At 48.5% G+C, this 26684-nt stretch overlaps 1 protein-coding gene across 7 annotated transcripts in view; it reads left to right on the top strand.

Moving 5' to 3' along the window:
* ATP2B4 (ATPase plasma membrane Ca2+ transporting 4) overlaps positions 1-26684 on the top strand; it is a 100401-nt gene that overhangs the window by 69158 nt on the left and 4559 nt on the right. For 3 of the 7 annotated variants that reach the window (XM_027564181.1, XM_027564180.1, XM_027564182.1), the window contains 13 exons: positions 1950-2164; positions 2476-2718; positions 3218-3459; positions 4398-4629; positions 5722-5901; positions 6584-6671; positions 7306-7412; positions 12722-12913; positions 13349-13562; positions 14090-14301; positions 15250-15357; positions 17723-17899; positions 21551-21731. In XM_027564181.1, the coding sequence (XP_027419982.1) occupies positions 1950-2164; positions 2476-2718; positions 3218-3459; positions 4398-4629; positions 5722-5901; positions 6584-6671; positions 7306-7412; positions 12722-12913; positions 13349-13562; positions 14090-14301; positions 15250-15357; positions 17723-17899; positions 21551-21731 (2391 nt within the window). The remainder of the gene's footprint in view (positions 1-1949; positions 2165-2475; positions 2719-3217; positions 3460-4397; positions 4630-5721; positions 5902-6583; positions 6672-7305; positions 7413-12721; positions 12914-13348; positions 13563-14089; positions 14302-15249; positions 15358-17722; positions 17900-21550; positions 21732-26684) is intronic. The other 4 variants (XM_027564178.1, XM_027564176.1, XM_027564177.1 and 1 more) reach the window with 2 other exon arrangements.

A 26684-nucleotide genomic window follows, 5' to 3' on the forward strand; every position in this document is an offset into this window, starting at 1 on the left:
GGCAATCAGTTCAAAATGAGGACTGGAAGGCAAAGGAAGACAATGATTAAAGAGGTGCTTTGCAGAGCAGAGGTCACTAAAGGTACTCCTGTGCGTCGTGAGAGGAAACAGCTTCTCCATGCCTGACTCTGGAGAGGGTGGTGGGGAGGGGGCGGGGAGGGACAGAGCTGAAAGAGGCAGCGAAAGGAAGATTGCTCCCTCAGCGGGTATCTCTCCAAACAGTCTCCTCCCCCTGTTTACTTCCTGACTCCACCTCTGTGTTCACCACAGAGTCTAGCCCAATGCATCTCTCCGTGTACCGTTCACCTGGGACCTTGTTACGGTGCAGATTCTGACTCAAGCAGTCTGGGTGGGACCTGCGTTCCTAACAAGCCCCCGGGTGGGGCCCGCGCTGCTGCTCTGCTGAGCACATAGTGAGAAGCAGGGACCTGCGGCGATCCACTTGAGCATTCAGCTCCTCGGTCACATCAGCCTGTTTCAAGTAGTCGGTCACCACATGTGGCCAGTGGCTCCCTATTGGACAGTGCCAACAGAGAACATTTTGAACACCACAGAGTTTACAGAGCGTCAGCCTGGCCTGGCCATTCAGCTCCAGTACCCAGCTAATTTTGACCACCATGAAACCCCTTGCAAAGAGACAATAGATGAACAAGAAAAAGAAGTATGAAATCAAATCATTGAGCCTGGCACACAGGTTTGAAGCATTAAACACTTCCTGCCTCAGACCTCCTGCTGTGCTCCTAATCCCCACCTTATTCTTTAGGGAGAACAGGCCACTGAGGGCTGTCAGTGGTGTCTGTGAACTTCCCACATCAAGCGAGGCCAAGGACCAGAAGGAAGCAAGGGAACGCACTACCCTGAGAGTGAAGGCCTTCCTGAAGTTTGCACCCTCGCTTGGTGCCATGCTTATCCTGACCCTGAACATGCCTTCACTGATATAATCACCTCTAGCCTTGCTCTGATTTCCCTGAATCATTGGGCTCTCGGGAAAAGCAAAGATACGAATCAGAAATCAGAACTCTTCCCGGATATTGTGCCACAGGTAGACCCAGGTGCCCAAGTATTGATGCCCCAGCTCTCAGAGTAGCCAGGCAATACGTAACGGCAGTTGGAGCCCCAGGCCAGTTGTTTTCTGACCCAGAGCTTATTCTTCCATTATAGGATGTGTAGGATGAGCAACTGTGGCAGTTGGCTTGAGACCTTCTCAATTTCAGTTCTGAAAGTCCCACAGCCCAGGAAACTGCTCAGTCTCTCAGGCAACCCAGGATGGTTGGTCCTCCTCTGGTGTGCCATACTAACACCTCCCCGTGCCTTCATCTCCTCATAAAAGAGGATGATAATAGTAACGTATCTCACAGGGTTGTTGTGAGGATTAATGAGTTCCTACCTGGAAGTGCTTGCCTGGCTCATAGTAAGCACTGCCCGGACAGTTGCCATTGTTGTCATCTTCTGTCTGTGCCACGTCAGGAGGAAGGCTGGGAGGCACACTTCTAAGGGTTAGTTATGTAGGTGTTGTGCTAACACCATAGGGCACCACTGTGAACACGTGAATTGCCTGACATTCTCAGTCTACTAGAGAAAAAGTCAATAAACTGCTAAGGAAAGAGGTAACAGTAGTCACTACATTATGATTTCTGGGAAGATAGTAGCTCTGAGATAGAATCTTAAAATGCTGTTTTTGGAAAACTGTACCAACCCCCTTATTTATAAATGAGGAAATAGGCTCAGAGAGGGGTCAAGACCAGTCCAAAGCCACGAGTCAAGTTGGTAAGCACCGAAACTGATACCCATGTCTTTAGAATGCAAAACCATGTCTTTCGCCCACACCGTAATGTACAAGTACCAGAGACCAGCTAGGGCCTTGGGGTATGACCAGATAGAGATCTGTCTCAGTTAGGGCCCTAGGAATGCCCTCAAGCCTGGGTTCACGTGATTTCTTTCCTGGACAGGTCTGATCATGTCTGCAATCACAGTTCTCATCCTGATTCTGTACTTCGTGATCGACAACTTTGTGATCCAGCGCAGACCATGGCTGGCCGAGTGTACCCCCATCTACGTCCAGTACTTTGTCAAGTTCTTCATCATCGGCGTCACGGTGCTGGTGGTGGCTGTGCCCGAGGGGCTGCCCCTGGCCGTCACCATCTCACTGGCTTACTCTGTGAAGGTGAGGCTGGGGTGAGGCTCTGCTCTTTGAGAACACAGACCAGAGGGAAGGGCGCCAAGCAGCTCTGCTGAAAGGACGGACACTCTGTCTTCGTAAACTCTGGGTGATGCCTTCCAGGGGCACAAGCCGCTGGCATCAATGTCTACCTAACCCAGTAGCATCTTAAGAGGGTTTACAAAAATGGTATCTTGCATTTTTGTATGGGAGCGGAAAATGAAATGTGGAGAGTTGCTGGCTGGGAAATGGCCTCTGCCCTGTGTTTTGGAGAGCTCAGCCGGCCGCTCTGCAGTCTCCTCTGTTCTCCTTTGTAGAAAATGATGAAGGACAACAACCTGGTGCGGCACTTGGACGCGTGTGAGACCATGGGCAACGCCACAGCCATCTGCTCGGACAAGACGGGCACGCTGACCATGAACCGCATGTCTGTGGTGCAGGCTTACATTGGAGACACTCGTTACCATCAGATCCCAAGCCCTGATGACCTTGTGCCCAAGGTCCTGGACCTTATTGTCAATGGCATTTCCATCAACAGTGCCTACACCTCTAAGATTCTGGTAAGCTCTTCTTTTGCCAGGACACTTAAAATGGGTAGTTGGAAGGAACCATTGATTTTTCTCGTTTATTCTGCCTGAACTGCCATCCCAGTTCCCATTTGCCACTCCCCAGTGAACGCGTTTGGGGTGAGACTAGGGAATAATCCGTGGAAGGAGACTGGGAGATGGGGTGGGGGAGTGAGGCAGGTAGGAATCTGGGGCTGTGAAATCACCATGGAAAGGCAGTATCTCTAAAAAGAGGTCTTATGCTGGTAGCAGAATTGAGCTTATCACGAGTAAATCACTTAGTTTCTGGAAGCTAAGAGACAGTGTTAGAGGCACCAGCACCAGCCCCACGGCGGCTAAAAACACCCCAGGCCCCGGGTGGCTCCGGGGCCAGGTCACCACAGCCACGGCCCATGCCCCCGTGGGCCCCCGGCACACGCGCGAAAGCCTCCTGAGGGAGCCCTTGCCCGGCTGGCCCCTCGCCCCGCCGGCCCACCAGTGCCTTTCTTTCCAGCCTCCGGAGAAGGAGGGCGGCCTGCCCCGGCAGGTGGGCAACAAGACCGAGTGCGCCCTGCTGGGCTTCGTCTCGGACCTGAAGCAGGATTACCACGCCGTGCGCAGCGAGGTGCCCGAGGAGAAGCTCTACAAAGTGTACACCTTCAACTCGGTGCGCAAGTCCATGAGCACGGTCATCGAGAAGCCGGGCGGCGGCTACCGCATGTACAGCAAGGGCGCCTCTGAGATCATCCTGCGCAAGTGAGCCCCCCCAGCTTCTTCCTCCAGGGTCCTCTCCTCGGGGAGGTCTGGGCGTCGGCCCCATGCTGAGCCACCCGGATAATAGCGGACCCTCCTTCCGGGTGGTAACATCATGACAAGATCTGAGCTTGGTTCTGGCCAAGCCATGCGGTTATTTACTTTGGATACTATACTTACACTTTACAACTCAGGGAGGCAGATGCTGCCATTATCCCTGTTTTACAGATGAGGAAACAGAGGTGTAGTGAAGTTCAGTAACTTGCTAGAGGGGATACAACGGATAGTGGTCCAGGCAGGATTCAGACCTAGGCAATCCATGCTTCCATTTCCTATTCTGAAGAGAGAATACCCACTTATCTCACAGGGTTACTCTGATTAAATGATTGAATGTATGAAAAACGCCTTGCACATAGTAAGCACGAGCAATGTTAGTTCTGTGTTCCTTTTCCTTTTCATTCTCAGTTCTGATCACAGGAAGTTGCATAATCAAAGTGGCTAGACGATCCATAGGGCATTAAAAGTTGACCTATGTGGATACAGGGCCAGTAGCTAAAAACCAGTGCCCCAGCATGGGTTAGCGCCACCATGGGTGAGACTCTGTCATTGCCCACACCCTCTGCCCTGAGCCCTCTAGAGACTGGGGATTGAGAAGGTCTCTCTACCACTGAGAAGCTCAGAAGAGTAGGCGACCCACGAACAGCTCTTGGTGTTGCGTTCCCAGATGAGTAGGAGCAGATGACAGGGGAGAGCGACACGCTCTGCCCACCTGTCAGCCACCCCACCCTGGATACAGGGGCTCAGCTTTGGGCGATGAGTGGAGATTACGGCCACCCAGTAGTGTCTTTAGGAGTCAGGCAGAGTGGTCAGGGTGTCTGCAATGTGTCGAAGCACACTGGGCGGGAGGTGGGGTGCTGTGTTCTGACTGTGCACCTCCCCAGGTGTAATCGAATCCTGGACAAAAAGGGGGAGGCCGTGCCATTCAAGAATAAGGACCGAGATGAGATGGTCCGCACCGTCATCGAGCCCATGGCCTGTGAGGGTCTGCGGACTCTCTGCATCGCTTACCGGGATTTCAACGATGGAGAGCCCCCGTGGGACAACGAGAGCGAGATCCTCACTGAGTTGACCTGTATTGCAGTGGTGGGCATCGAGGACCCCGTGCGCCCGGAGGTGAGGCTCTGACTTGGGAACAGGGCTGGGAAGCATGAAGGGGAGTCTTCCAACGACCGCGGCCCCTGCACGTGACCTAATGAGCAGCCACGCAGGAGTCACAGGAACCGCGGTACCAGCTCCGTTTCTAGCTGTGACTTGGGAAACTTCGGCAAGTCACCTAACTGCTTCTCATTTGCTGGGATAGGTGTTTCTGTGCTTCCTGCTTCACAGAACTGCTGGAGCTCACTGAAGTTATACAAAGTGGCAATCCCACTTCCTGTGGTTCATGCCCTCTATGGGCTGAGAAGCACAGGTTTCACTGGGCTAATAAGAACAGTTTGGCACTCAAGAACAGTGAGGAGGTGGGATTAATTGAGACACCAACTTTGGCTCTAGTCACATCCCTTTGATCCACACATCTTGTCAGGCGCCGGTAGAGTAGCTCCACACTACTCGCAACTTTTGGAGGCGTGACAGGGTGTCATGCAGTTGGGAAACTTGGAAGAACTGATGTGGTTGGAGTACGTGCCAGGGGTGGAAGGTAGTTAAAACTTCTGCTGGAAAGGAAGGCAGTGGTAAAATCTCAAAAGGTCTAGCGTGCCTGCTAAGAAATCTAGATTGTAAGTGAGAGAATAAGCTTTTACACCTGGCTCCTGAGGCAGTACTCGTGGCCCGTGCAATCGTGCCAAGTCACTCAGTTGTGTCTGACTCTGCGACCCCATGGACTGTAGCCCGCCAGGCTCCTCTGTCCATGGGATTCTCCAGGCAAGAACACTGGAGTGAGTTGCCATGCCCTCCTCCAGGGGATCTTCCCGACCTAGGGATCAAACCTATGTCTCCTGCATTGGCAGGCAGGTTCTTTACGACTGGCGCCACCTGGGAAGCCCTCAACTCATGGTGCAATAAGGCAAATTCAAATGTGAGTTTCATGGGTAGGCCAGAAGTAAGGGGGCACCAAGCAATATAAAGCTGACCAGACTCGGCCTGCGCCCCGGGGTTCTACTTCCAGGGTGCCTCTCTCCTGTCCACAGTGAGGGACAGCTGAGCAGAAGCCAATGGCCGGGCCTCGCCGCCACCACCTCTCCTTTCTGCTTGCCTCACTCTCCGCAGGTTCCAGAAGCTATTGCCAAATGCAAGCGAGCTGGCATCACTGTCAGGATGGTGACAGGGGACAACATCAACACAGCCCGTGCCATCGCCACCAAGTGTGGCATCGTGACTCCCGGGGATGACTTTCTGTGCTTAGAAGGCAAAGAATTCAATCGCCTCATCCGAAACGAGAAGGGCGAGGTGAGCTTTAGGTGGTGGGAATCAGAGCCTCCTTCATTAGGGGAAGGCTGATGCATGTGTAAGGCATCTGGGACAGGTGGGAGAAAGTAGATGGTTTTTAAATTAAAATCTATTCATAGTGAGACGTGCCTTTTACCAAAGCTGCTCAGACAGTAAAATTGGGAATTTTTTCTTCTCACTGTATTCATTCACAGGCTATTTTTGAGACTCACTTTTTACATCTCCGCATTTCCTCCAGTCGTGGGATGATTTTCCCTGATTTTCCTCTACCCCACCCCTCCTGTACCACTGCCCTGTGACTGGCAGGGCCTCGGGCTGGTGACAGGGTACGATCTGGGTGTGGGAAGGCCACAGCTCCTGGTCTAAGTAGAGACTGAAGCTAAGACCTCAGAGGCACTACTTCAGCCAATAGTGAAGGGTCTCACCTTCCGTCACGGGTCTCAGAACTAGGGGGTTGGCTCCCAGGGATGGAATTGGGAGGAAAAGGAGACAAGCAGGGCCTGAACGGTCAGCGTCCTTGAACCCGCCCTCAGAGCTGAGCTGGCTGCTTTGCCTCTGCCGGAGGCCAGGGTCACGCTCCCGGGGGGCCCTGGGACACCAGCTGCCAGGAGCTTGGCGCGTGTGCAGACTTCCCTGGCGGCTGCTCTGAGCTTGACTGACCCAGGTGTGTCTGCTGCTGCAGGTAGAGCAGGAAAAGCTGGACAAGATCTGGCCTAAGCTCCGAGTGCTGGCGCGGTCTTCCCCCACTGACAAGCACACGCTGGTGAAAGGTGAGGTCGGCTCCTGAGCAGGTGCCTGGGATAGGGGAAGGCAGACCAGGGCGAGCACAGATAAAGAACCGAAGCCAAAGCAACTCTCATCCTGAATAGGGAGGCCTAGGAGAGCTTCCCAGCTCATGGGAAGAACATGCAGGTTAGCAAACGTCTGAGCACCTGGTGAGTATAAGCTATATGATGAAGTTGTTTTTAAACATTATCGTATCTTGTTTGTCGATAGTACTGGGAATTAGGCAATACAGGTTAAGCTCTTCCCATTCTGCAAAAAAGAAAGTTTGAGGCTGAGACGACACATAACTTATCCAGACTGCCCAACTGGTAAATGGAAGTGTTATCGTTCAACCTCTGGGTCTCTGCCTTCAAATCATGCGGTGCTTTTCCGACTGCATTATAGGTGTCTTGATGTACCAGACAGGATATCTGACGAGGTCAGACTTTCTTAGCTTAGATTGCTACCTGTGAAACAATTTACCGCCATTCGGTGACGCTGTAAAACCTCCAGCATAGGGAAAAAGACGGAAAGAGCGTAAAAAGGGAGGTAGTGACAGGGATTAGAGAGGAAGGCCGAAAAAGCGTCTTTTGTGGGAAAGCGGCCCCCGACCTCACTGGGGTGCGCCTGTCTCCCCAGGCATCATCGACAGCACTGTCGGCGACCAGCGGCAGGTGGTGGCCGTCACCGGCGACGGCACCAACGACGGCCCGGCTCTGAAGAAAGCAGACGTTGGTTTTGCCATGGTAAGCAGCTCAGCGTAGCATCTCTCTCTGACTGCAAGCTGCCTGCGCCAGTGGGAAGCCCATACAGGCTCTGATACCCTTCTGCTTCCTGGACCTTCACAGCCCGCTTTGTGCTCTTTTCTCTAACTCCATCTCACCTGCCTGCCTGGCCAATAATAACATATATAATGAGGGATTCATGAAGTATGAAGACAGGGAAATCACGAGGTTTCATTACCCAGGAAAATAAGACAAACTGAAACTTACCCATGAATATGCTAATATTGTCTGCCTAGGCACACTAGAGAAAATTCACATTCCATATGGAAAGTGTTTATTCTGTAGTTAGCGCTGTTCATCACTCTGCTTATGAGGCCAGGAGCATCAGAGTCACTTAGAAAGTTCATTTAAAATCACGTATTTCAAGGTTCGACAGTCAGCGATCTTGATTCAATAGCATCTGGGCCAGATCCCAGAACGTATGTTGTTGTTCATTTGCTAAGTTATGTCCGACTCTTTGCGACCCTACGGACTGCAGCACACCAGGCTTCCCTGTCCATCACCACCTCCTGGAGTTTGCTCAAACTCTTGTCCATCGAGTCAGTGATGCCATCCAGCCATCTCATCTCTGTCGTCCCCTTCTCCTCCTGCCCTCAGTCTTTCCCAGCATCAAGGTCTTTTCCAATGAGTCAGCTCCTCGCATCAGGTGGCCAAAGTATTGAAGCTTCACCTTCAGCATCAGCCCTTCCAATGAAGAGTCTTCTCTAACACTGCAATTTGAAAGCATTAATTCTTCGGAACTCAGCCTTCTTTATTGTCCAGTCTCACATCCATACATGACCACTGGAAAAACCATAGCCCTGACTAGACGGATCTTTGTTGGCCAAGTAATGTCTCTGCATTTTAATATGCTGTCTAGGTTGGTCATAGCTTTTCTTTCAAGGAGCATGCATCTTTTAATTTCATGGCTACAGTCACCATCCACAGTGATTTTGGAGCCCAAACAGAAATCTTTAGGTTTTTCTTAATAGGTACACTTGTTGATTCTAATGCTCAGGGACATTTAGAAGCCCTCAGATAGCAAAGTACATTCTCACATTCAAGTAGGTAATGATTGTAAGCTTCCCATACATTTTGAACTGTTGGTGATTTTTAAGCAGTAGAAGGTGATTCAAGAAGAAATCTATCTTTAGGATGCTCTCTTTACCCAGAAAATAAATTTTAAAAGTTTTTGTCCTAGGGAATTTCAAGAACATACAAAAATAGAATAGTTTATTCACTCCCCGTGTACCTGTTACCCAGAATAAATCTTGCTGGGTGGGCCAGTGTTGGCCCACACATACACATTTCCCCTTCTCCAGCTGGCTTACTCCAAAACATTTCCAAGATGTTATATCATTTCATCTAGTATGTGTCTCTGGAATAGAAATATGTATCAATAAAATATATTTAAAAGAATTGTATGCCATTGTCTCACAGCAATATTGATCCCTTGCTATCATTAGCTATCTAGTCCGTGTTCACATTTCTCTTCATAAGTTTTTGTCTTTCTAAATTGTTTGTCCAAATCGGAATCCAAACAAGATCCATACACTGTGGTTGGTTGATATATCTCTTAAATGTATGAATCTATAATAGTAGTTCCTGAAGTGTGCTCTTCCGCCTCCGCCTGGAAACCTACAGAAATGCAGATTTTTTCAGGCCTCGCCCCAGATCTACTGAGTCAGAAACTTTGCAGTGGGGGCCCAGCAGTCCATGTTTGAACAGGCCCTCTGGGTGATTCTCACGCATCCTAAAGTTTGAGAACCACTGACCCCATAGGACCTACATGTCAGGGGTTCCCAAGACCACCCTTTACATTTGTGGATTCACTGGAAGGGCTCAGGGGACGCGGCCTCTAACTGTGCTCGTAGCTAAGATTTAATCCACTGGTATACTAAGAATCTAGTAAAACAGAGTCACAGACAGGGTCTGGAATCCACATGCAGGCTTCCTGTGATTGCTCCCTGCAGTGAGGGGGTCAAAAAGAGGGCCTGCTTTCCCTAGCAACGAAAATGTAGCGATGCAGGTGATGTTTCTGCCCAGAGAGATACATCAGAGACTTGGTACCCTAGAGTTCTATTAAGGTTGGCCATATAAGCACCATCAACCCAGCATATGGTAAGATTCCAGACTCCTAGAAGGAAGCAGGTTTTCAATGGAAAATAAGAAAAATTAGTGAATCACTAACTAATTTTCAGTTAATGTTGACTGAGAGCATTCTGAGAGCCAAGTTACCAGATGCTAACCAAGCGCCAACCTTGCAAACAGACGTTTCGCAAGATAGCAGTCTCAGCCATGCTGTTAATTCTTTTCTGCACAAGCCTTTGCATCTTTTTTCCTAGCTATTTGATTTTGAAGGAAACAGTTTGTTTTTCTATGTAGGATATACCACGTCATGGATTTTGTTGATTATATTCCTATGTCCTTTAACGTGCCCTTGTATTTCCTATAAAGTAGTATTTAGTTCTGTGAGCAGTCAGATTCTACACCCCATCTTTCACTAAGGGCTGCAATATGACAATGTTCTGATTTTCTTTATTTATTAACTTGAATACTTCTATAAAAAGAAAATTACCCTCATCAACCCTTGGGTTCAGCTCCTATGTGAAAGATAGGTTAAATGCTTGATTTTTCTCCACTATTTACCAGTTCCCAAAGCAATGAGTTGATTTTTGGGGGATCCTCCACAGTTGTCCAATGAACCTCATGCGAAGAGTTGACTCATTGGAAAAGACTCTGATGCTGGGAGGGATTGAGGGCAGGAGGAGAAGGGGGCGACAGAGGATGAGATGGCTGGATGGCATCACCAACTCGATGGACGTGAGTTGGAGTGAACTCCGGGAGTTGGTGATGGACAGGGAGGCCTGGCGTGCTGCGATTCATGGGGTCGCAGAGTCGGACACGACTGAGCGACTGAACTGAACTGAAACTACTAAAAGTTAATTGTCTGTTTTTTTAAAGTATCATTATGAGCTCATATTCTTTTGAACGTATGTGATATATTTCCGTCCATTGCCCATATTATTATTTTGATGTTCATACTGACCCATCATTAGCCTCTTCCACACTGCTAAGCACTTGGAGTATAACCTCAGTTCTCTGTGTAATGGCATTCTTGGTCTCTTGCATGATAAGATGTTCCACATCTGTCATGCATATTTCTTGTTCTAGATCTAGAATCATCCACTTTTCAAAGGAGTTCTGCTTCATTTTAGTGAGAAATGGTATTTAGAGAACACAATCTGAATGTCAGTATGTTCTTTACTTCTGAGTAAATTATTGTTTCTAGAACTTTTCAGTGGACAAAGCTAAGAAATACGTCTTTTATATCGCTTTTTGGTTTTGTGTTTCTTTGTTTTAAAGGTAAAATACTTTATGAATTCATATTGGCATTTCCAGTTCCAAATTTAGAATTCTAGAACTAACTTCCTAATTTTACTTCCCTGATTTTACATTGATCTAAGGGTATTAACATAATTATTACTTGCTTTATCCTAATATATATGTAACAGTCTCAAGATAACCATAATAATACAATTCCTGTACTAAAAACAGTTAAAGATTTTTCTTAGAGTTCTTTTTATCCTGTAGGTATATCCTACTACAGATGTAGGATCAAAGTACTGTGTTTTTCAAAAAGTCATTGAGAACTTTTCATTTTGTGTGGTTTGCTATCAACCGGTTATACCAGTTCATTTATATCATGTGTTGGGTTGGTTGTTGTTTTTTTTTTCCATTTTTGAGATTGCTTATTTTAAATTTAATGTTGTTTTATACCTATATGAAGTAGTTACATAATTCTAAACTTAAAGTCTGTAGAACAAGATCTGTTTATAGAAGTCTAGCTTCCATCCCTGTCACCTCTAGCCTGTTGCCTCCTTCTTAATTCCACAGATAGCATCTTGGATTTTTGGTTTATCCTTCTGTTTGCTCCTTTAAAAATAGAATCAAATGTGTAGTATATTTATATCCCATTCTCTTAAATAAGTGACACTTAGCTATATTTATCTGTATACACACTATATACTCTTTTTTTTTTCCACTTTGCTGTTTTTCATATAACAACCTAACTTGGAGAGTATTCCATAGTAGTACATATTTAAAGACATCCTTTCTTTCTTTCTTTCTTTCTTTTCTTTCTCTTCTTTCTTCTAACAGTGCATAGTACAGCATTGTGTGGATATATTAGAGAATCTTTTGAAAGGGAAATTAAATTATATAGTATATCTAACAGATATTCATTTGTTGCAATCTGGATAGAAAAATAATACTACCAGGTAAACAGAACAAATAATCTAGTGGTACAGGTCAGATTCACAAACAGGCTCCTCTGTAGGTTTTAGGAGTTGTAAGACATGGCATAGAAGTATAGTCTGGGGGTGTTAGGAACAGCTTTGTTTAGCAAGCAGGGCTTAATTAATTTACAGGGGCCTTAAGGATAGATGTCGGACATGACTGAGCAACTTTCACTTCATTAAGGATAGATAGGATTTAAATGGAAGGGGAAAGAGGATGTTCCAGGCTTGGACAAAGGGTGTAAGTAGAAGACTGAACTCTCGAAGTGAATGAGAGAATTCAGGGAGTTGTGAATAAATCAGTAGGTTTTGAGCAGAAAGCTTATATAAGAGCAGTTTGGAAAATGAACCAGAGCTCACTTGTTGAAGGCTTTGACTACCTGATTAGAGAGTTTACTGTTTCTCAAGCTCTGCTTTCAACCACTGGTATGTCTATTTACAAACCTTGAGTGGCAAAGAGTCGGACACGACTGAGCGACTGAACTGAACTGAACTGAGTGGTTCCCCGGAAATCGGATTTTGAATAAGGACAGGATATCTTAACCATGCTGCTGGACTGCTCCTTCTAGGAAAGAACGTAGGGTGACTTCAAGGTGTGGGGGACATAAGGATTTAAAGTGGATATTTAATTTGAAGGTAGAACAGAAAGGACTTTTCCCCTATCTTCTAATTGCTTTCTGAGATGGAGAAGTAGGCGGGACAGGAGACCAGAATATCAAAGGTGGCTGTGATTTCCAGTCTCAGTTCAGGAGTGCGGTGCTGGCATCACGGCCCGGTGCCCTTTTCCATGAGTGACAGCGGCACATTCCCCTTCCTTTCCTCTGGGAGAGAAGACAGAACACGGTGGTTTAGTTTGTAGAACTCGCGTGGCTGCTGTGCCCTCTGATGTTTGTGCCGAGTTCTGAAGCTTCTTGGAGTTCAGGAAATGGGTTCCGAATACAGATGAGCTCCTTTTCCAGTTCCTCACTGTTTTCCTCCCCGCTCTTACCTAAGGGTATTGCAGGCACAGATGTGGCAAAGGAGGCCTCCGACATCATCCTAACAGACGACAACTTCACCAGCATCGTGAAGGCGGTGATGTGGGGACGGAACGTCTACGACAGCATCTCCAAGTTCCTGCAGTTCCAGCTCACCGTCAACGTGGTGGCCGTGATCGTGGCCTTCACTGGAGCCTGCATCACCCAGGTGGGATGAGCTGAGACGGGAGGGATGAGACTAGGGCCAAGGAACAAGGGGTGTGACGTTACAGTGTGTCGGCTGAGGACCAAGGCCCAGCGTTTCTGCAGGGGTGTTGGGGTAGGAGTTCGCTCTCCCGAGTCTGCATCTGCTCCTGTGGGAGGATGATCATGTATTCACCATTAACGCAGCACTTACATGTTAGCCAGCATGATAAGCACTTATTTGTGGTTCTCTGATCTTCAAAAACAGTCTTGCAGAGTAGGTATTATCCCCGTTTTACAGGTGAAGCACCCGAGGCTCAAAGAGGTTAAATAAGTTTCCAAGTGTCACTCAGCTGGATAGCAGGAGGTAGGCCCTTTCAGGGGCAAAGGTGAGGCTGACGAGTGAGGTGAGGGGTAGTCTGCAAGGCAAGCTAAAAGGAGTGGTTCTTCTTCCTGCCAGGATTCCCCACTGAAGGCCGTGCAGATGTTGTGGGTTAATCTAATCATGGACACCTTTGCCTCGCTGGCCCTGGCCACAGAGCCTCCTACAGACTCTCTACTGAAGCGCCGGCCCTACGGCCGCAATAAGCCTCTAATCTCGCGCACCATGATGAAGAACATCCTGGGTCACGCCGTCTATCAGCTCACCGTCATCTTTTTCCTTGTGTTTGCGGGTGAGCCACGGGGAGGTTGGGGAGGATGGGGTGGGGGCCAGCGTGTGGAGTGCGAGAGGGAGTGTGGAGGCAGAGATGGGCCCAAGAGGAGGAGGGAGCAGGGTGCAGGCTGAGCCAGCGGGGCGGTAGCATCTTCGCGCACTGAGTTCACCTCTGTTCCTGCGCCGTGGTGCATTATGGCATTCTCTGACTCCTCTTAAGAATCTCTCAGGGGTAACTTTATAATACCTTTCTTTAGATCATAAAACTGAAGCTTAGGTCACATATTGAGTAAATAGCAGCACTGTGTTTCAAACGTATGTCTGCCAGACTCCAGTGCATGTAGTTTTACCACCATGCATATTGACGGAACAAACAGAGAGAAGGTCAGAAATGTTGAGACCAGGGCTAACGCCGAAAACGTCTGATGACCGTGTGGCTCGGACACTGAGCGGTTAGAATGGACACCAACCCTCATCTGTCTTGACTCGACCTCAGCCCTCCCTGAGAGTGTACTCAATCTTGCGGTGCACCCCTCTCCCAACTAGGTGAGAAATTCTTTGACATTGACAGCGGGAGGAGAGCGCCTCTGCATTCTCCGCCCAGCCAGCACTACACCATTATTTTCAACACCTTCGTGCTCATGCAGCTCTTCAACGAAATCAACTCCCGCAAGATCCACGGGGAGAGGAATGTCTTCTCGGGCATCTTCCGCAATCTCATCTTCTGCTCAGTGGTGTTGGGCACATTCATCAGCCAGGTGAGATTCTAGCTAGGATTGGGATAGAAGGTCTGGGAAGATAAAGGCCAGAAGCTGGAAGCCAGGATTCCCTGGGTGCCCCAGAAGAGGAGTAGGAAGGGGCTAGGGACCTAAGTTGTGGGTTGCACCCTTTGGGGTTCCCAGCTGGTTCTCATTTGCTCATTTCTCTAGAATTGGATCCCTCTGTGTCGAGTGCTCCAGTGCACGGCAGCATGTTGGTAGTGAATAAAATAAAATTTGTAGAATTCTCTCCTTAACTTTCTAGAACACAGAAATTTAACATAGTGACCGGGAGGAAGGTCACTGTCTTCTAACCCCTTTCATGTCTCGTACCAGCGCACTCGAAATGTGCATGCAGCTGCCAAATAGGCGTCTCTCTGTCCCTGCCGCTTTGTTCTGAAAGGGCTCATGGTACAAAATGCTACACGATTCAAGAGTAAAGAAGAAAGAGCATGGTGCCACATGTAGTTGTAGATAAGCCTGATGTGGATTCTTTCTGTGAGACTGGAGTCAAGGGCATGACTGCCCTGCTGGTGAAAGGATCGAGCCACCCTCAGAGATATCCCAAGACAGGTGCCATGCAAGAGATGATGAGCACAAGAGAGTCTGCCTCTTCCTTACTTGCACCCCTCCTAAGTTTCCCTTCTCTATCGCTGTTGGCTTCAGTCACAGGAAGCCCTTAGCTCCCCTTGATCCGCTCGCCTTTGCATTAATAGTGTTCATAGTGACTGGAAACTCCCCTTCAGAAGGCTCTGCAAAGACTGTTGGTGTCTGTCTTCCCTTCCCCCCATCTGGGTCTCTTCTTTCTCCTTCCCCAACAAGCAGACCAGGGTTTGCACTGCAGGGATCCTGGGGCAGGGAGCTGACGTGGCTTTGGTGGCCTTGACTAGAGGGCTGGCTACCTGTTACTCGCCTCCCAGTCACAGGCTGCCTCTCTGTCTGTTCTAGATCATCATCGTGGAATTCGGGGGCAAACCCTTCAGTTGTACGAAGCTCACCCTGTCCCAGTGGTTCTGGTGCCTCTTCATTGGTATTGGAGAGCTGCTGTGGGGCCAGGTGAGTACGGACACACCCTTCCCGCAGTTGCACAGCCGGCAGACCTCCCCTTCCCTAGACGAGATGGAACGAGCGGCTTGGAGACCCCCAGCTCCAGACCTTCGTGTTCTGCTTCCCCGTTCCCTCTGCCACCAGGTTTTCAGGTTCTTTCCATCTTGCAGGATTCCAAGCAGAATGATTAGTGCCTGCCACTTCAGAGGCTTCTGATCTCTTCTCTAATCATGCCTGGAGACAGACAAATCCCTTAGCTTCTCTGAGATGGAAGGGGAAATTTTCAGTGCTAATTTTGCTTAAAAAAAAAGGAAAAAAGTAAGGGTCTTAGAAGCAGAAGCGTTTACAAAGCCCATGCTGCAGTGAAGCTGAAGTCTGGTTGTGCGTGCTCTGCGTCATGCTGCAGGACTCCCTTGCCTCCGCTGTTTCTCACCATCACCTTATTCACAATGAATGCCTGACCATCACCTAAGATAAATTCAGACTCACACGGTCCCTAGAGAAGCAGTATAGCGTATGGTTGAAAGCCCAGACTTTGCAACCGACTACCTTGGTTTGAATCCTGGTTGTTTTTTACAAACTGCATCATAGTGAGTATGTTTCATAGCAGCCCTGCCTCAGTTTCCTCAACTCAGGATAGCAAGGCCATTGTGAATCATTCTTAATCAGCAACCCAGTTTCCATATACAAATGACTTAGACAAATGTCTAATACCTTGTAAATCCTCAATAAATGTTAGCTATTAACATTATAATAATATAATCTGGTTTGATAAGAGTTTGATTCCTTCCCTAGTACCACTTTACAACTCCCCCTCATCATTAATTCTGCCCTGGGCTATGCTTCTGCTTTGCAGACCCCAGGTCTCCACTGATCAGTGCTCAGCCACCTGAGTAATGGAGGCTTTGCTCTAACTGGCCTCAAAGTTTCCTCCTAGGACTGCGGGCTTTCCCCCATAGACCTGCTGGTTATTTCTTCCCTACCTCCTAGTTGCCTCCCTGATTAACCCCTATCCCAGTTCCTAACACACGTCCCTCCAACCTGCTCTGTTTGCTGTTTGTTTACCAGTGGGTCCCTAAAGCTTTCTTGTTTCATGTACTGTTTGAAACACTCACCTGGATCGCGTTTCACATGTGCCCCTGTGGCCTTGAAGCCTTCCTTCTGTATCACAACAGCTCCTTCCAACATCTGAAAGCAGCATGTGGACGTTCTGTTTCAAACGTTTGGCTCCACGTAGGACAGCTCACACGGCCCCCTTTCGCAGCTGAGCCCTGTCTGCTCCTCTTCTTGTTTGTAAAGGAGAGCTGACTGGCAGGCACTGAGCTTACTGAGTGATTCACTTTGAATCGCAAGCCCGAGCTCCTGCTCCATGTCCTCTGAGAATACGCATACGTCCCTTCTGTGGGCTGCCCATCCACTTTCTCACCCGAAGCCCAGGAAGACCCTCAGGGTCCTCTCTCTGTAGTTTTATAAAAGAGGAATCACTTAGCATGTGCAGACTGAGAAGAGGACCCCTCCCCTCCGACAGCCTTCCGTCCCCCTTGTGCATACACACACGTTGTGACCATCTTGTCCCCAGCCGTGTTTTGCCCCAGATTCTTGTCTGTGTCCCCTCCCACTATGTACCACGCATTCCCACCCTGTAGCACGCATTCCCACCATGTACCATGCATTCCCACCGTGTACCATGTATTCCCACTGTGTACCACGCATTCCCACCGTGGACCACGCATTCCCACCGTGGACCAGGCATTCCCACCGTGGACCACGCATTCCCACCGTGGACCACGCATTCCCACTGTGGACCACGCATTCCCAGTGTGGACCATGCATTCCCACTGTGGACCAGGCATTCTCACCGTGGACCACGCATTCCCACCGTGGACCACGCATTCCCACTGTGGACCATGCCTTCCCACCATGTAGCACGCATTCCCACCCTGTAGCACGCATTCCCACCGTGGACCATGCATTCCCACCATGTAGCACGCATTCCCACCCTATACCACACATTCCCACCGTGTAGCACGCATTCCCACCGTGTAGCCTGCATTCCCTTAAGAGACACACTGCAAAATGAAAAGAGAGAACTGAGACAGGAGGAGGAGAATAAAGTGTGTCACAAGGCAGATGCTGGTCAGATACTAGAATTTAAGTTCTCCTTCAGACGTGGGAGACAAATGCAGACAGCTGGTCGGGCCCTGGCAGATGCTGGCCTTAGGCGGGCTGGTGCTTCTCCCTCTGGGGCCAAGCATAGTGTTAAATCCTGTTCTGGGGCCAAGCGTGACTTGCCCAGAGCCTGACCCACGCAGCCGAGTGACAGCTCTTCTCGCCCTGATCCTGGTTTCTCCCCTTTTGCTGTACCTGCTCTCAGGTCATTTCCACGATACCTACCCAATCCCTGAAGTTCCTGAAGGAGGCTGGGCATGGCACCACCAAAGAGGAGATCACCAAGGATGCTGAGGGGCTGGACGAAATCGACCATGCAGAGATGGAGCTGCGCCGAGGCCAGATCCTCTGGTTCCGGGGCCTGAACCGTATCCAGACTCAGGTATGGTGATGGTGGCCTGTCCTTGCCCTGGAGGAGGAATCCCGTCCGTCTTTACTGGGAGGTGTTGGGAGGGCAGTAGTTCTTGGTGGCCAGTGTCTCTACCCTTCTTAAGGCCCTTTCACTGGTGGATAGCCCAAGCTCCCTTGCTTCAAGATAGACAGAGGCAGAGGCGGCAGTTTGGGCTCCTCTGAGAGGAGAGTGATCGTGGAGAGCCCAGAACACAGGACCCCAGCTGGTAGCATGGTCCTCTAGCTTTGGGTTTGTCTGAAGGCCACTTCCCACCCTTCACGGCTAGGCAAGCTTCCGGCTTACAGTCTCTCGTAAGCACCAGGCCTAACCTCCAGTGGGAAATGTTCAGAATCTTTCCTGGCCCTGCAGAAGAAAGGGTTCAGACAGTTTCTCTGTACCACCATCCCCAGCATTTACTGTACATCCTCAAGCTGCTATTAAGGGAATGTAGGTATTATCTGGAGGATCTTTGTAAAAGAAACTCACTCTTTGATGTCTTCCCCACTCAAAATGTAAGACCATGATGGGGAACCTTATTGCTAAGTGAACATAAATAACAGTAGTCTCTCGGTGCCTGAGTGTCTTTTACAGGTTCAGATTTTCTCCCCAGAAAAGAAGAGGGTATAATTTCTTCACACCATTTCCCTTCCTGTGATCTCTGAAATGGGATAGAAGCTGCTCCTGCTGCTCTTAAGTCCCTTGCCTCTAGCCCTACAGTAACTTTTTCTCCCCACCTTTCATGCAGCAACTGTAGCTACCTTTTCCTGGGTAAATGGCCTGGTCTAGGTATTGATAATCTTAACACTTCCCCATTCTTATCTCACATACCTCTATTGTGTTAGTCCTAAAATTTCCTATCTCAGGGACCTGTAAATCCCCAGGTTCTCAAAGGTGTTCTCCAGAGAACAGGCCTGTGCATCTCTGCAGATTGGCTAGAGATCCCAGAAGTAAATTTCATCCTCTAAACAACACTGCAGGTGGTTTCAAAAGTTCCTTTGTCAAACCCACCACTTTCTAGGGAAGAAAGGTGAAATGAATATTCTAAGGTAAATACAGTGATCGCCCCTTATCCATGACTTTGCTTTCCTTGGTTTCAGTTACCTTTGGTCACCCACAATCTGAAAATATTAAATGAAAAACACCATAAATAACTCATAAGTTTTCCATTTTATGCCATTCTGAGTAGCTGATGAAGTCTCATATTGTCCCACTCTATCCTGCCCTGGATGTAAATCATTCCTTTGCCTATCATATCCTCACTATATCAGCTACCTGCCCATTAGTCTAGGAAAAAGCATAGTATATACAGGATTTAACACTATGCGATTTCAAACATCCACTGGGGGTCTTGGGATTTATCCCCTGCAGATAAGGGAGGACTCCTGTAGCAGCTGGGAACTGGTCTCCTGTAGACAAGACAGCAGATGAAAATGGGGAACTAGGGCTAGGGAGGGAAATCCTGGGGCCCCTTTCCCCTGTCTTGAGCTCCTCCTCACAGAGGGAAATCCCAGGGGTCTGCAGAAGCCACCTTAGCACTTGCAGAGTCTCCACAGCAGCCCCACTCCAGGCTGCACGTGCACCCCCAGCCAGGGCCCCCCGGACCCCGAGAGCTCGGTGCCTGTGGCTCCCGTCTCTGAGGCCTCGGTGCTTCCCTGCAGGCCTGCTCTTTTCAGAATAACCTGTCTTCTTTTCTTCCCTTCAGGATCATCTGCCTCCTCTTCTACTATGTACATTTTTTCCTAGCCAGGATCCCCTCGTTCCAGTGTCTCGTGGCTCCTTCCCAGGCTTCTCTCCTGGGGCTGAGACTCATGGATCTACCCTCCCCTCCATTACCAATGTCCATCCCCTCGACTATACCTCTCTGGTTCTGCTGCCTACATAGCTTTAGGTATACTGCCTTTCTCTGTTAGAGCAAGAGGCACTTGGACCAGAATGACATTAAAGCCTGAACTTGGGCAACACAGGCGACCTGTTAAAGATGCTGTGAAGAGCAGTCTGTGCCATCAGCCCTGAAGTCACAGCAGCTGCGGCTGACTGCTAACCTTCACCCTGGACCCTAAAGCCCTCTCCTGGCCTTAGCCCTTCCCTCGGCAGAGCTGGTCCTTGTCATCCTCCTTGCAGCACCTGAGATGGGAAGTGCCAGGCTCTGTCCCCTCCTGGTCCCTGTAACTTTGGGAGACTTAAAAGCACTAGAGGGCGGAAGTTAGGGAAACCCAAGGGCTTGAATCTTGGTAAACTTCCAGCTTCATGGTTTGGGGCCTTGTGGCCTTAACAAGCCCGAGGAGTGACTCTCCAGCCCCTTGTTCCATGTGGCTGAGCCCTTCCCACATGCAGACCTTTTTCTCCCACAGCGTCAGGCTCCTCCATCCCTTGGAAGTGAGGACTGTATCATGTGATAAGAGTGGTATTTTACCTCAAACCTGGTCTGAATCCAGAAACTAGCCCTAAACATTTCATGGCTTCTCTGGAAGCTTTATAAATAAGAGCAACTGTCTGATTCACAAGGTCCCTGCACTCCCATCTTCTCACCTGGGGAAGAGAGGTTAGATGAGTGGGGTCAGCACCTCTCCTACCTCCCTGGTAGACTGACCCGTGGTGTTAAGCATTTGGGCATTTTTAATGTGATTCTACCAGATCTTGAAGGGTAAGGAAATTCTTTTTGATTTGTTCCTTCTTAGTCAGAAGTCAGGGATGAGGGCGGTAGGTTGCCGAGGCCTCAGATCAAGGCCACTGTCAGAAGACAAATGGCCTTCATTGCCTCTGTCTCTGAAGAGTTGGACCCTGAAAATCAGAGGCAGTTTGTGCAGGGCTAGACCCACAGCTGGTGAGCACCGCCGCCACTCTCAGCCAGCTCCTCCTCCTGGGCCCGTCTACCTTCTGAGCTCATGACTGACTTGTGCCGGCGCTTCCAGGACTCCACGACTGCTGTTGGAGGCCTTCTCTCTAAGGGCCTGGCCCCTGGGCTCCTGAGCTCCGCTTTCAGAGGCCTTGTCTACTCCACCCGAGGAAAGGGTATCTCAGAGAATAACCCAGAAGAGGGTGAGCCCAGCAATTTCGTGGTCTAGGAGCCTTTTCCCCATGGCCACTTGTGTGTGGGCTACTACACTGCCTCTGTTTAAACACATAAGTTGTTTTCCTGGAAAATCTGCAAGAATAGGTAATCAATTTAATTGGTTTAGAGTTCCTGAGCCTCAAAACTCAGTAATATATATTTTGCCTACTATCTTAAATTGCATGCTTTATTTTTTTAAGAGTATGGGTCAAAGCTGTGAATAAGCTGTCACTCTCTGTCAGGAGTCAGGAGTGGGGAAAGTCCCTTTAAATTTTAGATATGTTTGGACACCAGCACACCTAAAATGTCCATCATAGGCTACAAGGGAAGGGAAGGCTAGATTCTGGCTGGGTATGTAGACTCCACGGCAAACTGTTCCTTAAATGAAGTGTGATTTGCAATTAACGTTTTCCCCCCCTTCTCCTGACTGTCGTTTTGTGTGTGAGGGATTCTCTCTGGCTTCCCATCTCCTGTCCCCTTTCCCCAGCTCTTTCCATCCCCTCCCCTAACCCTCTTGGACCCTCCCTTCCTCTCTTCTCACTTCTCTCTGACTGTGGAGCAAAGCTGTCTCACTTTCTGATTCTTTGCAGATCGACGTAATTAACACATTCCAGACGGGAGCCTCTTTTAAGGGAGTCCTAAAGCGCCAGACCATGGGTCAACACCTTGATGTAAAACATGTTCCTAGCTCATCCTATGTAACAGTTGCACCAGTCAAATCTCCCCCCACCACTTCTGTTGCTGCTGCTGTTTCATCTCCTACTCTGGGCAGTGAGTGATAGTCTATTATGATGCATGATTTGCTAAAATGACCACAAGAGAGCACGTGGCGTTCACTTTAACCAGTCGTGGTTATCTTTTCCTTTGGGTTTTTCCCTTTGATCTTTGAGTTAAGGAAAGAAAAGTTGGGGCAAAATCCCCACTCCAAAACTAGCTGTGTGCCCTTTAATTTTATTAATTTTTTAATGTTGAAAAGCTATTAAACCGTAACCATTTTAAAGACAGTAATCTTGTTTTCTGATTGTTCCCCTGCATTGCTGTTCCTTCCTTGAGTTCTGTTTGTTTTACTTTACTTTGTTTGAAGATGTTGTTGTTCCTTTCCTCTCCTTCTGCTCCTTTGAGTGTCAACTCTGTCCCCTAAGGTTAGGTGTAAGGTTAAGCGAAATGAAGACTTGGGAACTCTTCATCTGGGGGCAAATTTGAGATCTCCTGAAAAAAGGCATGAAAGGAGCTATTATTCCCATATTTTTTAAGAAGTAGATCTGTCATAGTTGAATCAGCGTTGAGTTTGGCCAATACTAAGAGTGTCTTCTTGGCCGCCAGTCTTCCGTTAGCTGGCAGCATTGGCATAAAAGTGGCAGCTGAATATGAAGAAAAGATGTTCAGTTCACGTGCACAGGTCTGAGCAGTCCCGCTGTTTTACTTTTCAGGGATCTTAAGCCAAACTCTGGTTTAAGAATCTATTCATTCACATCTCATAGGAGAAATATATAAAAAGATCAAAATAACTTATTTTTCACCTGTTAAAAACAAATTTTTTTTTCTTTTAGGAATTTCTGAAGAGCAACCTTTTTTTTTGTTTTCCTCCTTTCCTCTAATCTGATTGTTTTACTTATAACCAACACTTCATATTTTATTTTGGCTGTAAAGTTTTAGGACCCCTTTCTCAGTCATCCCGTCAACCAGAATGCCATCAAGGCTCACCCTAAGATCTGGTAGATTATATGTAGATTATTGGATTATTGCTAATGCTTATGCCTTCCTATTCCTGATCTTTTTACCTTCCCCAAGTGGGACCCAGAGAGGAAACAGAAGTCTCTTTGCTGATAGTGCTGTTAAGGTATTTGGTGGGGAAGGAGTCTCTCTGTATTAAGTATATTGTGGACTTCAAATATCTGAGTGTTTAGTCTGTTTCTTTGTCCCCCGACTCCTGGATACCACCGCTCCATCTCTGGGATGGGGGTAAAGAAAGAGCAACTGCTTTATCTGTGGTTCACTTGATGGTGAGTGTGTAGGATGATCAGACCTAGATTATCCATTGTCTTTCTAGCCAGCCCTAAGTGTTCTTACGTGACATGTGAGGAGCAGGGGGAGAGGAGGTTTATGTAGATGCATATTCTTTAGGCCCAAAGGCAGCCAAGATCTACGACTTACCCCACCAACATGCAAGGCTCTCTTGCTCTAGTCTTCCCGTATCGCTCGTGTTCCCTGCTTTCTTCTGGCTTTACCATGTCCTTGTGATTCGTCTCTGTTCTGTTTTAAGCCCTGCCTCTCTGTTGGGAAGGGTTGGTGCCAACCGTCCTGGTGATTTGAGGGTGGGAGGACACTAAGCCACTGGGCGCATGTAGAGTTGCTGGTGGAGGGTACGGTGCAGACCCGCAGAGGTGGAAGATCCAGAGAGTCAGGCCATACCTGCTCTTTCTCCAGCTGTGCCTTCTTACTGGAGGGCCCAGAACTTATAGTCATGCATTTTAAAACCCGTTTCCCATTACAGATTTCCAAACAAATTCAAGTATTTATCTAACCTTTGGCAGACTGATCTCTAAGATTTCCCTCTCTGCATGCCAAGTCACTTCAGTCATGTCCGACTCTTTGTGACCCTGTGGTCTATAGCCCGCCAGGCTCCTCTGTCCATGGGATTCTCCAGGCAAAAATATTGGAGTGGGTTGCCATGCCCTCCTCCAGGGGATCTTCCTGACCTAGGAATTGAACCTGTGTCTCTTATGTCTTCCGCATTGGCAGGCAGGTTCTTTACCACTACCACCGCCTGGAAAACCCAAGATTTCCCTCTCTAGGAAGGCCCTAATTCCTTCTCTTCCCTTAATTTCTGCAAAGGAAAACTGCAGAATACCAGCTGAAGAAAAGGAAGTCTTCATCTTCCCATTCACTGAACTCCAGAGAGTGGCCCTTAAGCACTCATGCCTAATCTAAGGTCCAGCCTGGTTCAGGCCTCTGAGCCATGAGAAACAGTTGCTCTTCAATCTGCCACTTTCACTGGTAGGATAAGCGCCCCAGAAGTGACGTTTCCCAGAGACTCTGAGTGACGGTGATTGGGGAGGGAAAGGTTGGCTGGCCCAGTGGAAGGGCCTGAAGCTTGCCCAGCACCCACCTCTATCTGTGTCTTATCCCCCACACTGCTCGGGCACCGGGCACTGTGCATCAGGAGGGGAGGCTGCCACTGCCTGGGGTGGGCTGTGATGAGGTAGCTGTGCGGTGGGCATCCGTGCGTGTCACAGAGTCTCCGAGGTCAGCGCTGGGATTGAGGGGCCTTCTGGTGCAACACACACCCTCTGCCCACCACCCTCCTCTCCGCCTGCCAGGCTACCAGGTGGTGCTTCCTAGCTCTCTGACTCCTCTTCTCGAGCTTCCCTTACAGGTGGCTGCTTTCTCTTTAGAGTCCAGAGCCCTGTTATCTAGCTAGATGACTGTTCCTTGCTCCCCTAAAGAAGAAGCTGTCCCTATCTTTTCTATCCCCATCCCCACGTCACCTTCATCTCCCTTATTGCCTGTAACAGTGACTCGTCCCCCCAACAGGTGAGAGGAAAAGCCAGCAAACAGGGCTCCAGAACCTCATTGCGACCCCTGTTTATAAACATCTGTTTTCTAGATTGGACTTAACATATAATTGTTTTAACAAAGTATTCAGTTGCTTCAAAAAAAAAAAAATAGAAGCAGGAAGTTTGAAAATCACTGATACTGAAGATGATCAGCTCATGGTATAGAGGTTGCTGTCGCCTGTGGCACGTGTTAGAAACGTGGAGATCGGAAGAGTGGAAAGTGTGGGCTGGGCCAGCACTCCTGCGGGGGGAGTGTGGCTTTGAGCCCATTACCTGACTAGGGCTTTGGATTCGGTCTCGCTTCATCCCAGGTGCTTTGCTCTAAGATTTGATGTAGACCCATTATAACTCGGGACTTCCTGAAAACCAGATGTAACCTGTATTCCATCTGATCTTGCCAAAGGGATAGAAGAGTAGATCCTAACTTTGTGTGCAGCAAGGTGAATCTGTACCCAGGTGCCTCGATCCTTCTTGGCTGAAGCACTGAGTGGATTTCACCGAGTGCCAGCGTCCTCTGCCTTCTGAGCTCTGAGCGCCCTCTGTCCTGTGGGTCTGCCAGTGTGCTGTGGAGTGAGGCAAGATAAAGAAAGCCTTAGCCGCAGAGATGCAACTTCAGTGAACCTTCTTGTGCATTACTTTGGAAGGTTCTGTACAGTGACAGGAAGCACTGAGACAAGCTGTACAGTTTACTTGCCTGTCTGTCTGCGTGCTCTGCTGGATCCATATTCCTCAGGAAGTATTCTTTGCTGGAAGAGGTTCCCCGCCCCAGCCCCCATCACTTCTTTCCCCTCTCCCACCTCAACAGCCTCTCCTGCGTTATTTCCATTTCTTTTCTGATGAAGGAACTTTGGGATCAGTCTAGGATCAGCCACCTCCCAAGAACTGAAACTGTCCTACGACCACTTTCTTTTCCCTCTCTCTCCGCCTCTCAGGATCCCACCTTGCCCCCTCCTCGAGTACTACCACCCCAAGTTCTAAAGCATACCTCAGAGAGCTTTCCAGTTTGGAAAAACAGCTGCCAGAAGAGCTGATGCCTATGGATAAAGTGATCAATGCTTGTCAAGTGTTTCTTCTTCTCTTCTAAACTGAACCCCTTCCTCTATTGTGCAGTAGGACAGACTGTGACACTCACAGGAGTGTATCCCCTTTGACAAGCCGCAGGTGGCTCCCTTTCCTCCATCCTCTGATCCATCCCATCAGGAAAGCCTCCTGGTCTGAGTGGCTTCTGCTCTGAGCCCACGCTCTCCCTCCCCTACCTAAGATCATGTTCCTCTTCGTAATTTACAAACAGCTGGAGAAAGCTCTGTGACTCGGCACAGCTGCTGTGCGTCAGAGTCATGGCTGCACGCGTCCAACCGCATCTGAACTGAGAGAGCAGCCCTCTGTCAGCCTCAGAGGGGGCAACTGTGATGCCTGTATTTATCCACCTCTTCAAGGGGAGGGACTGAAGGAGTGGAGTTCTGCTTTGTTTGGGGGAAGAGGACACAGTGGAGACTGTGGGATATAAACATGTGCATGTTTCCTGATTGAAAGAGCAATTATTAAATTGGAGAGTATAAGAATTTTGATTTCTTGCATGCTGCTAACACAGCTGCACGGTATTGTCTGCCTTGCCACACAGTATTCATGGTCGCTTATCACCCAACGTGTATTGTGTGCAAATTGATATGTGTTTGGCTTATTGAGGGTTTTCAACAGATAACTAAACTTCAGTGTGTAATCTTCCATTCCACATTCACAAATTATTTGGCCCCAACACAGAAATCCACATGTCTGGATCATCTTTTAAGTTTGACTATTAAACCGCACCTACTTCCAACGTCCTTGCCTCCCATCCAAAAGAACTAATGAATCTTTTTGTTTCCTATTTAATTTTAAGAGTAGATTGTTTGGGAATGCTAACTTTGCTTTGGGTTTTCTACTTGTTTTACGCAGCTTTGAAATATTCTAGTTGTTTGTCATTATTCACTCTCCCCACCCCACCTCAGTGCTTGAAGTTAAGTCACGTGGTGTTCTGGTGTTTCGTGATCTCTTCTCATACTTTTGCTTTGGGTTGTGGGGCGGTAGTGTTCTGTAGTTTGGGCTTTGTTTCTGTCATCAAACCACCCAGTCCCCTGTTCTGCTGACCAGTTCTCACCGCTGCGTTTTCTCACCCTCCTTTTCCTTC

This window comes from Bos indicus x Bos taurus, chromosome 16 (assembly GCF_003369695.1).
Source record: "Bos indicus x Bos taurus breed Angus x Brahman F1 hybrid chromosome 16, Bos_hybrid_MaternalHap_v2.0, whole genome shotgun sequence".
Taxonomy (NCBI): domain Eukaryota; kingdom Metazoa; phylum Chordata; class Mammalia; order Artiodactyla; family Bovidae; genus Bos; species Bos indicus x Bos taurus.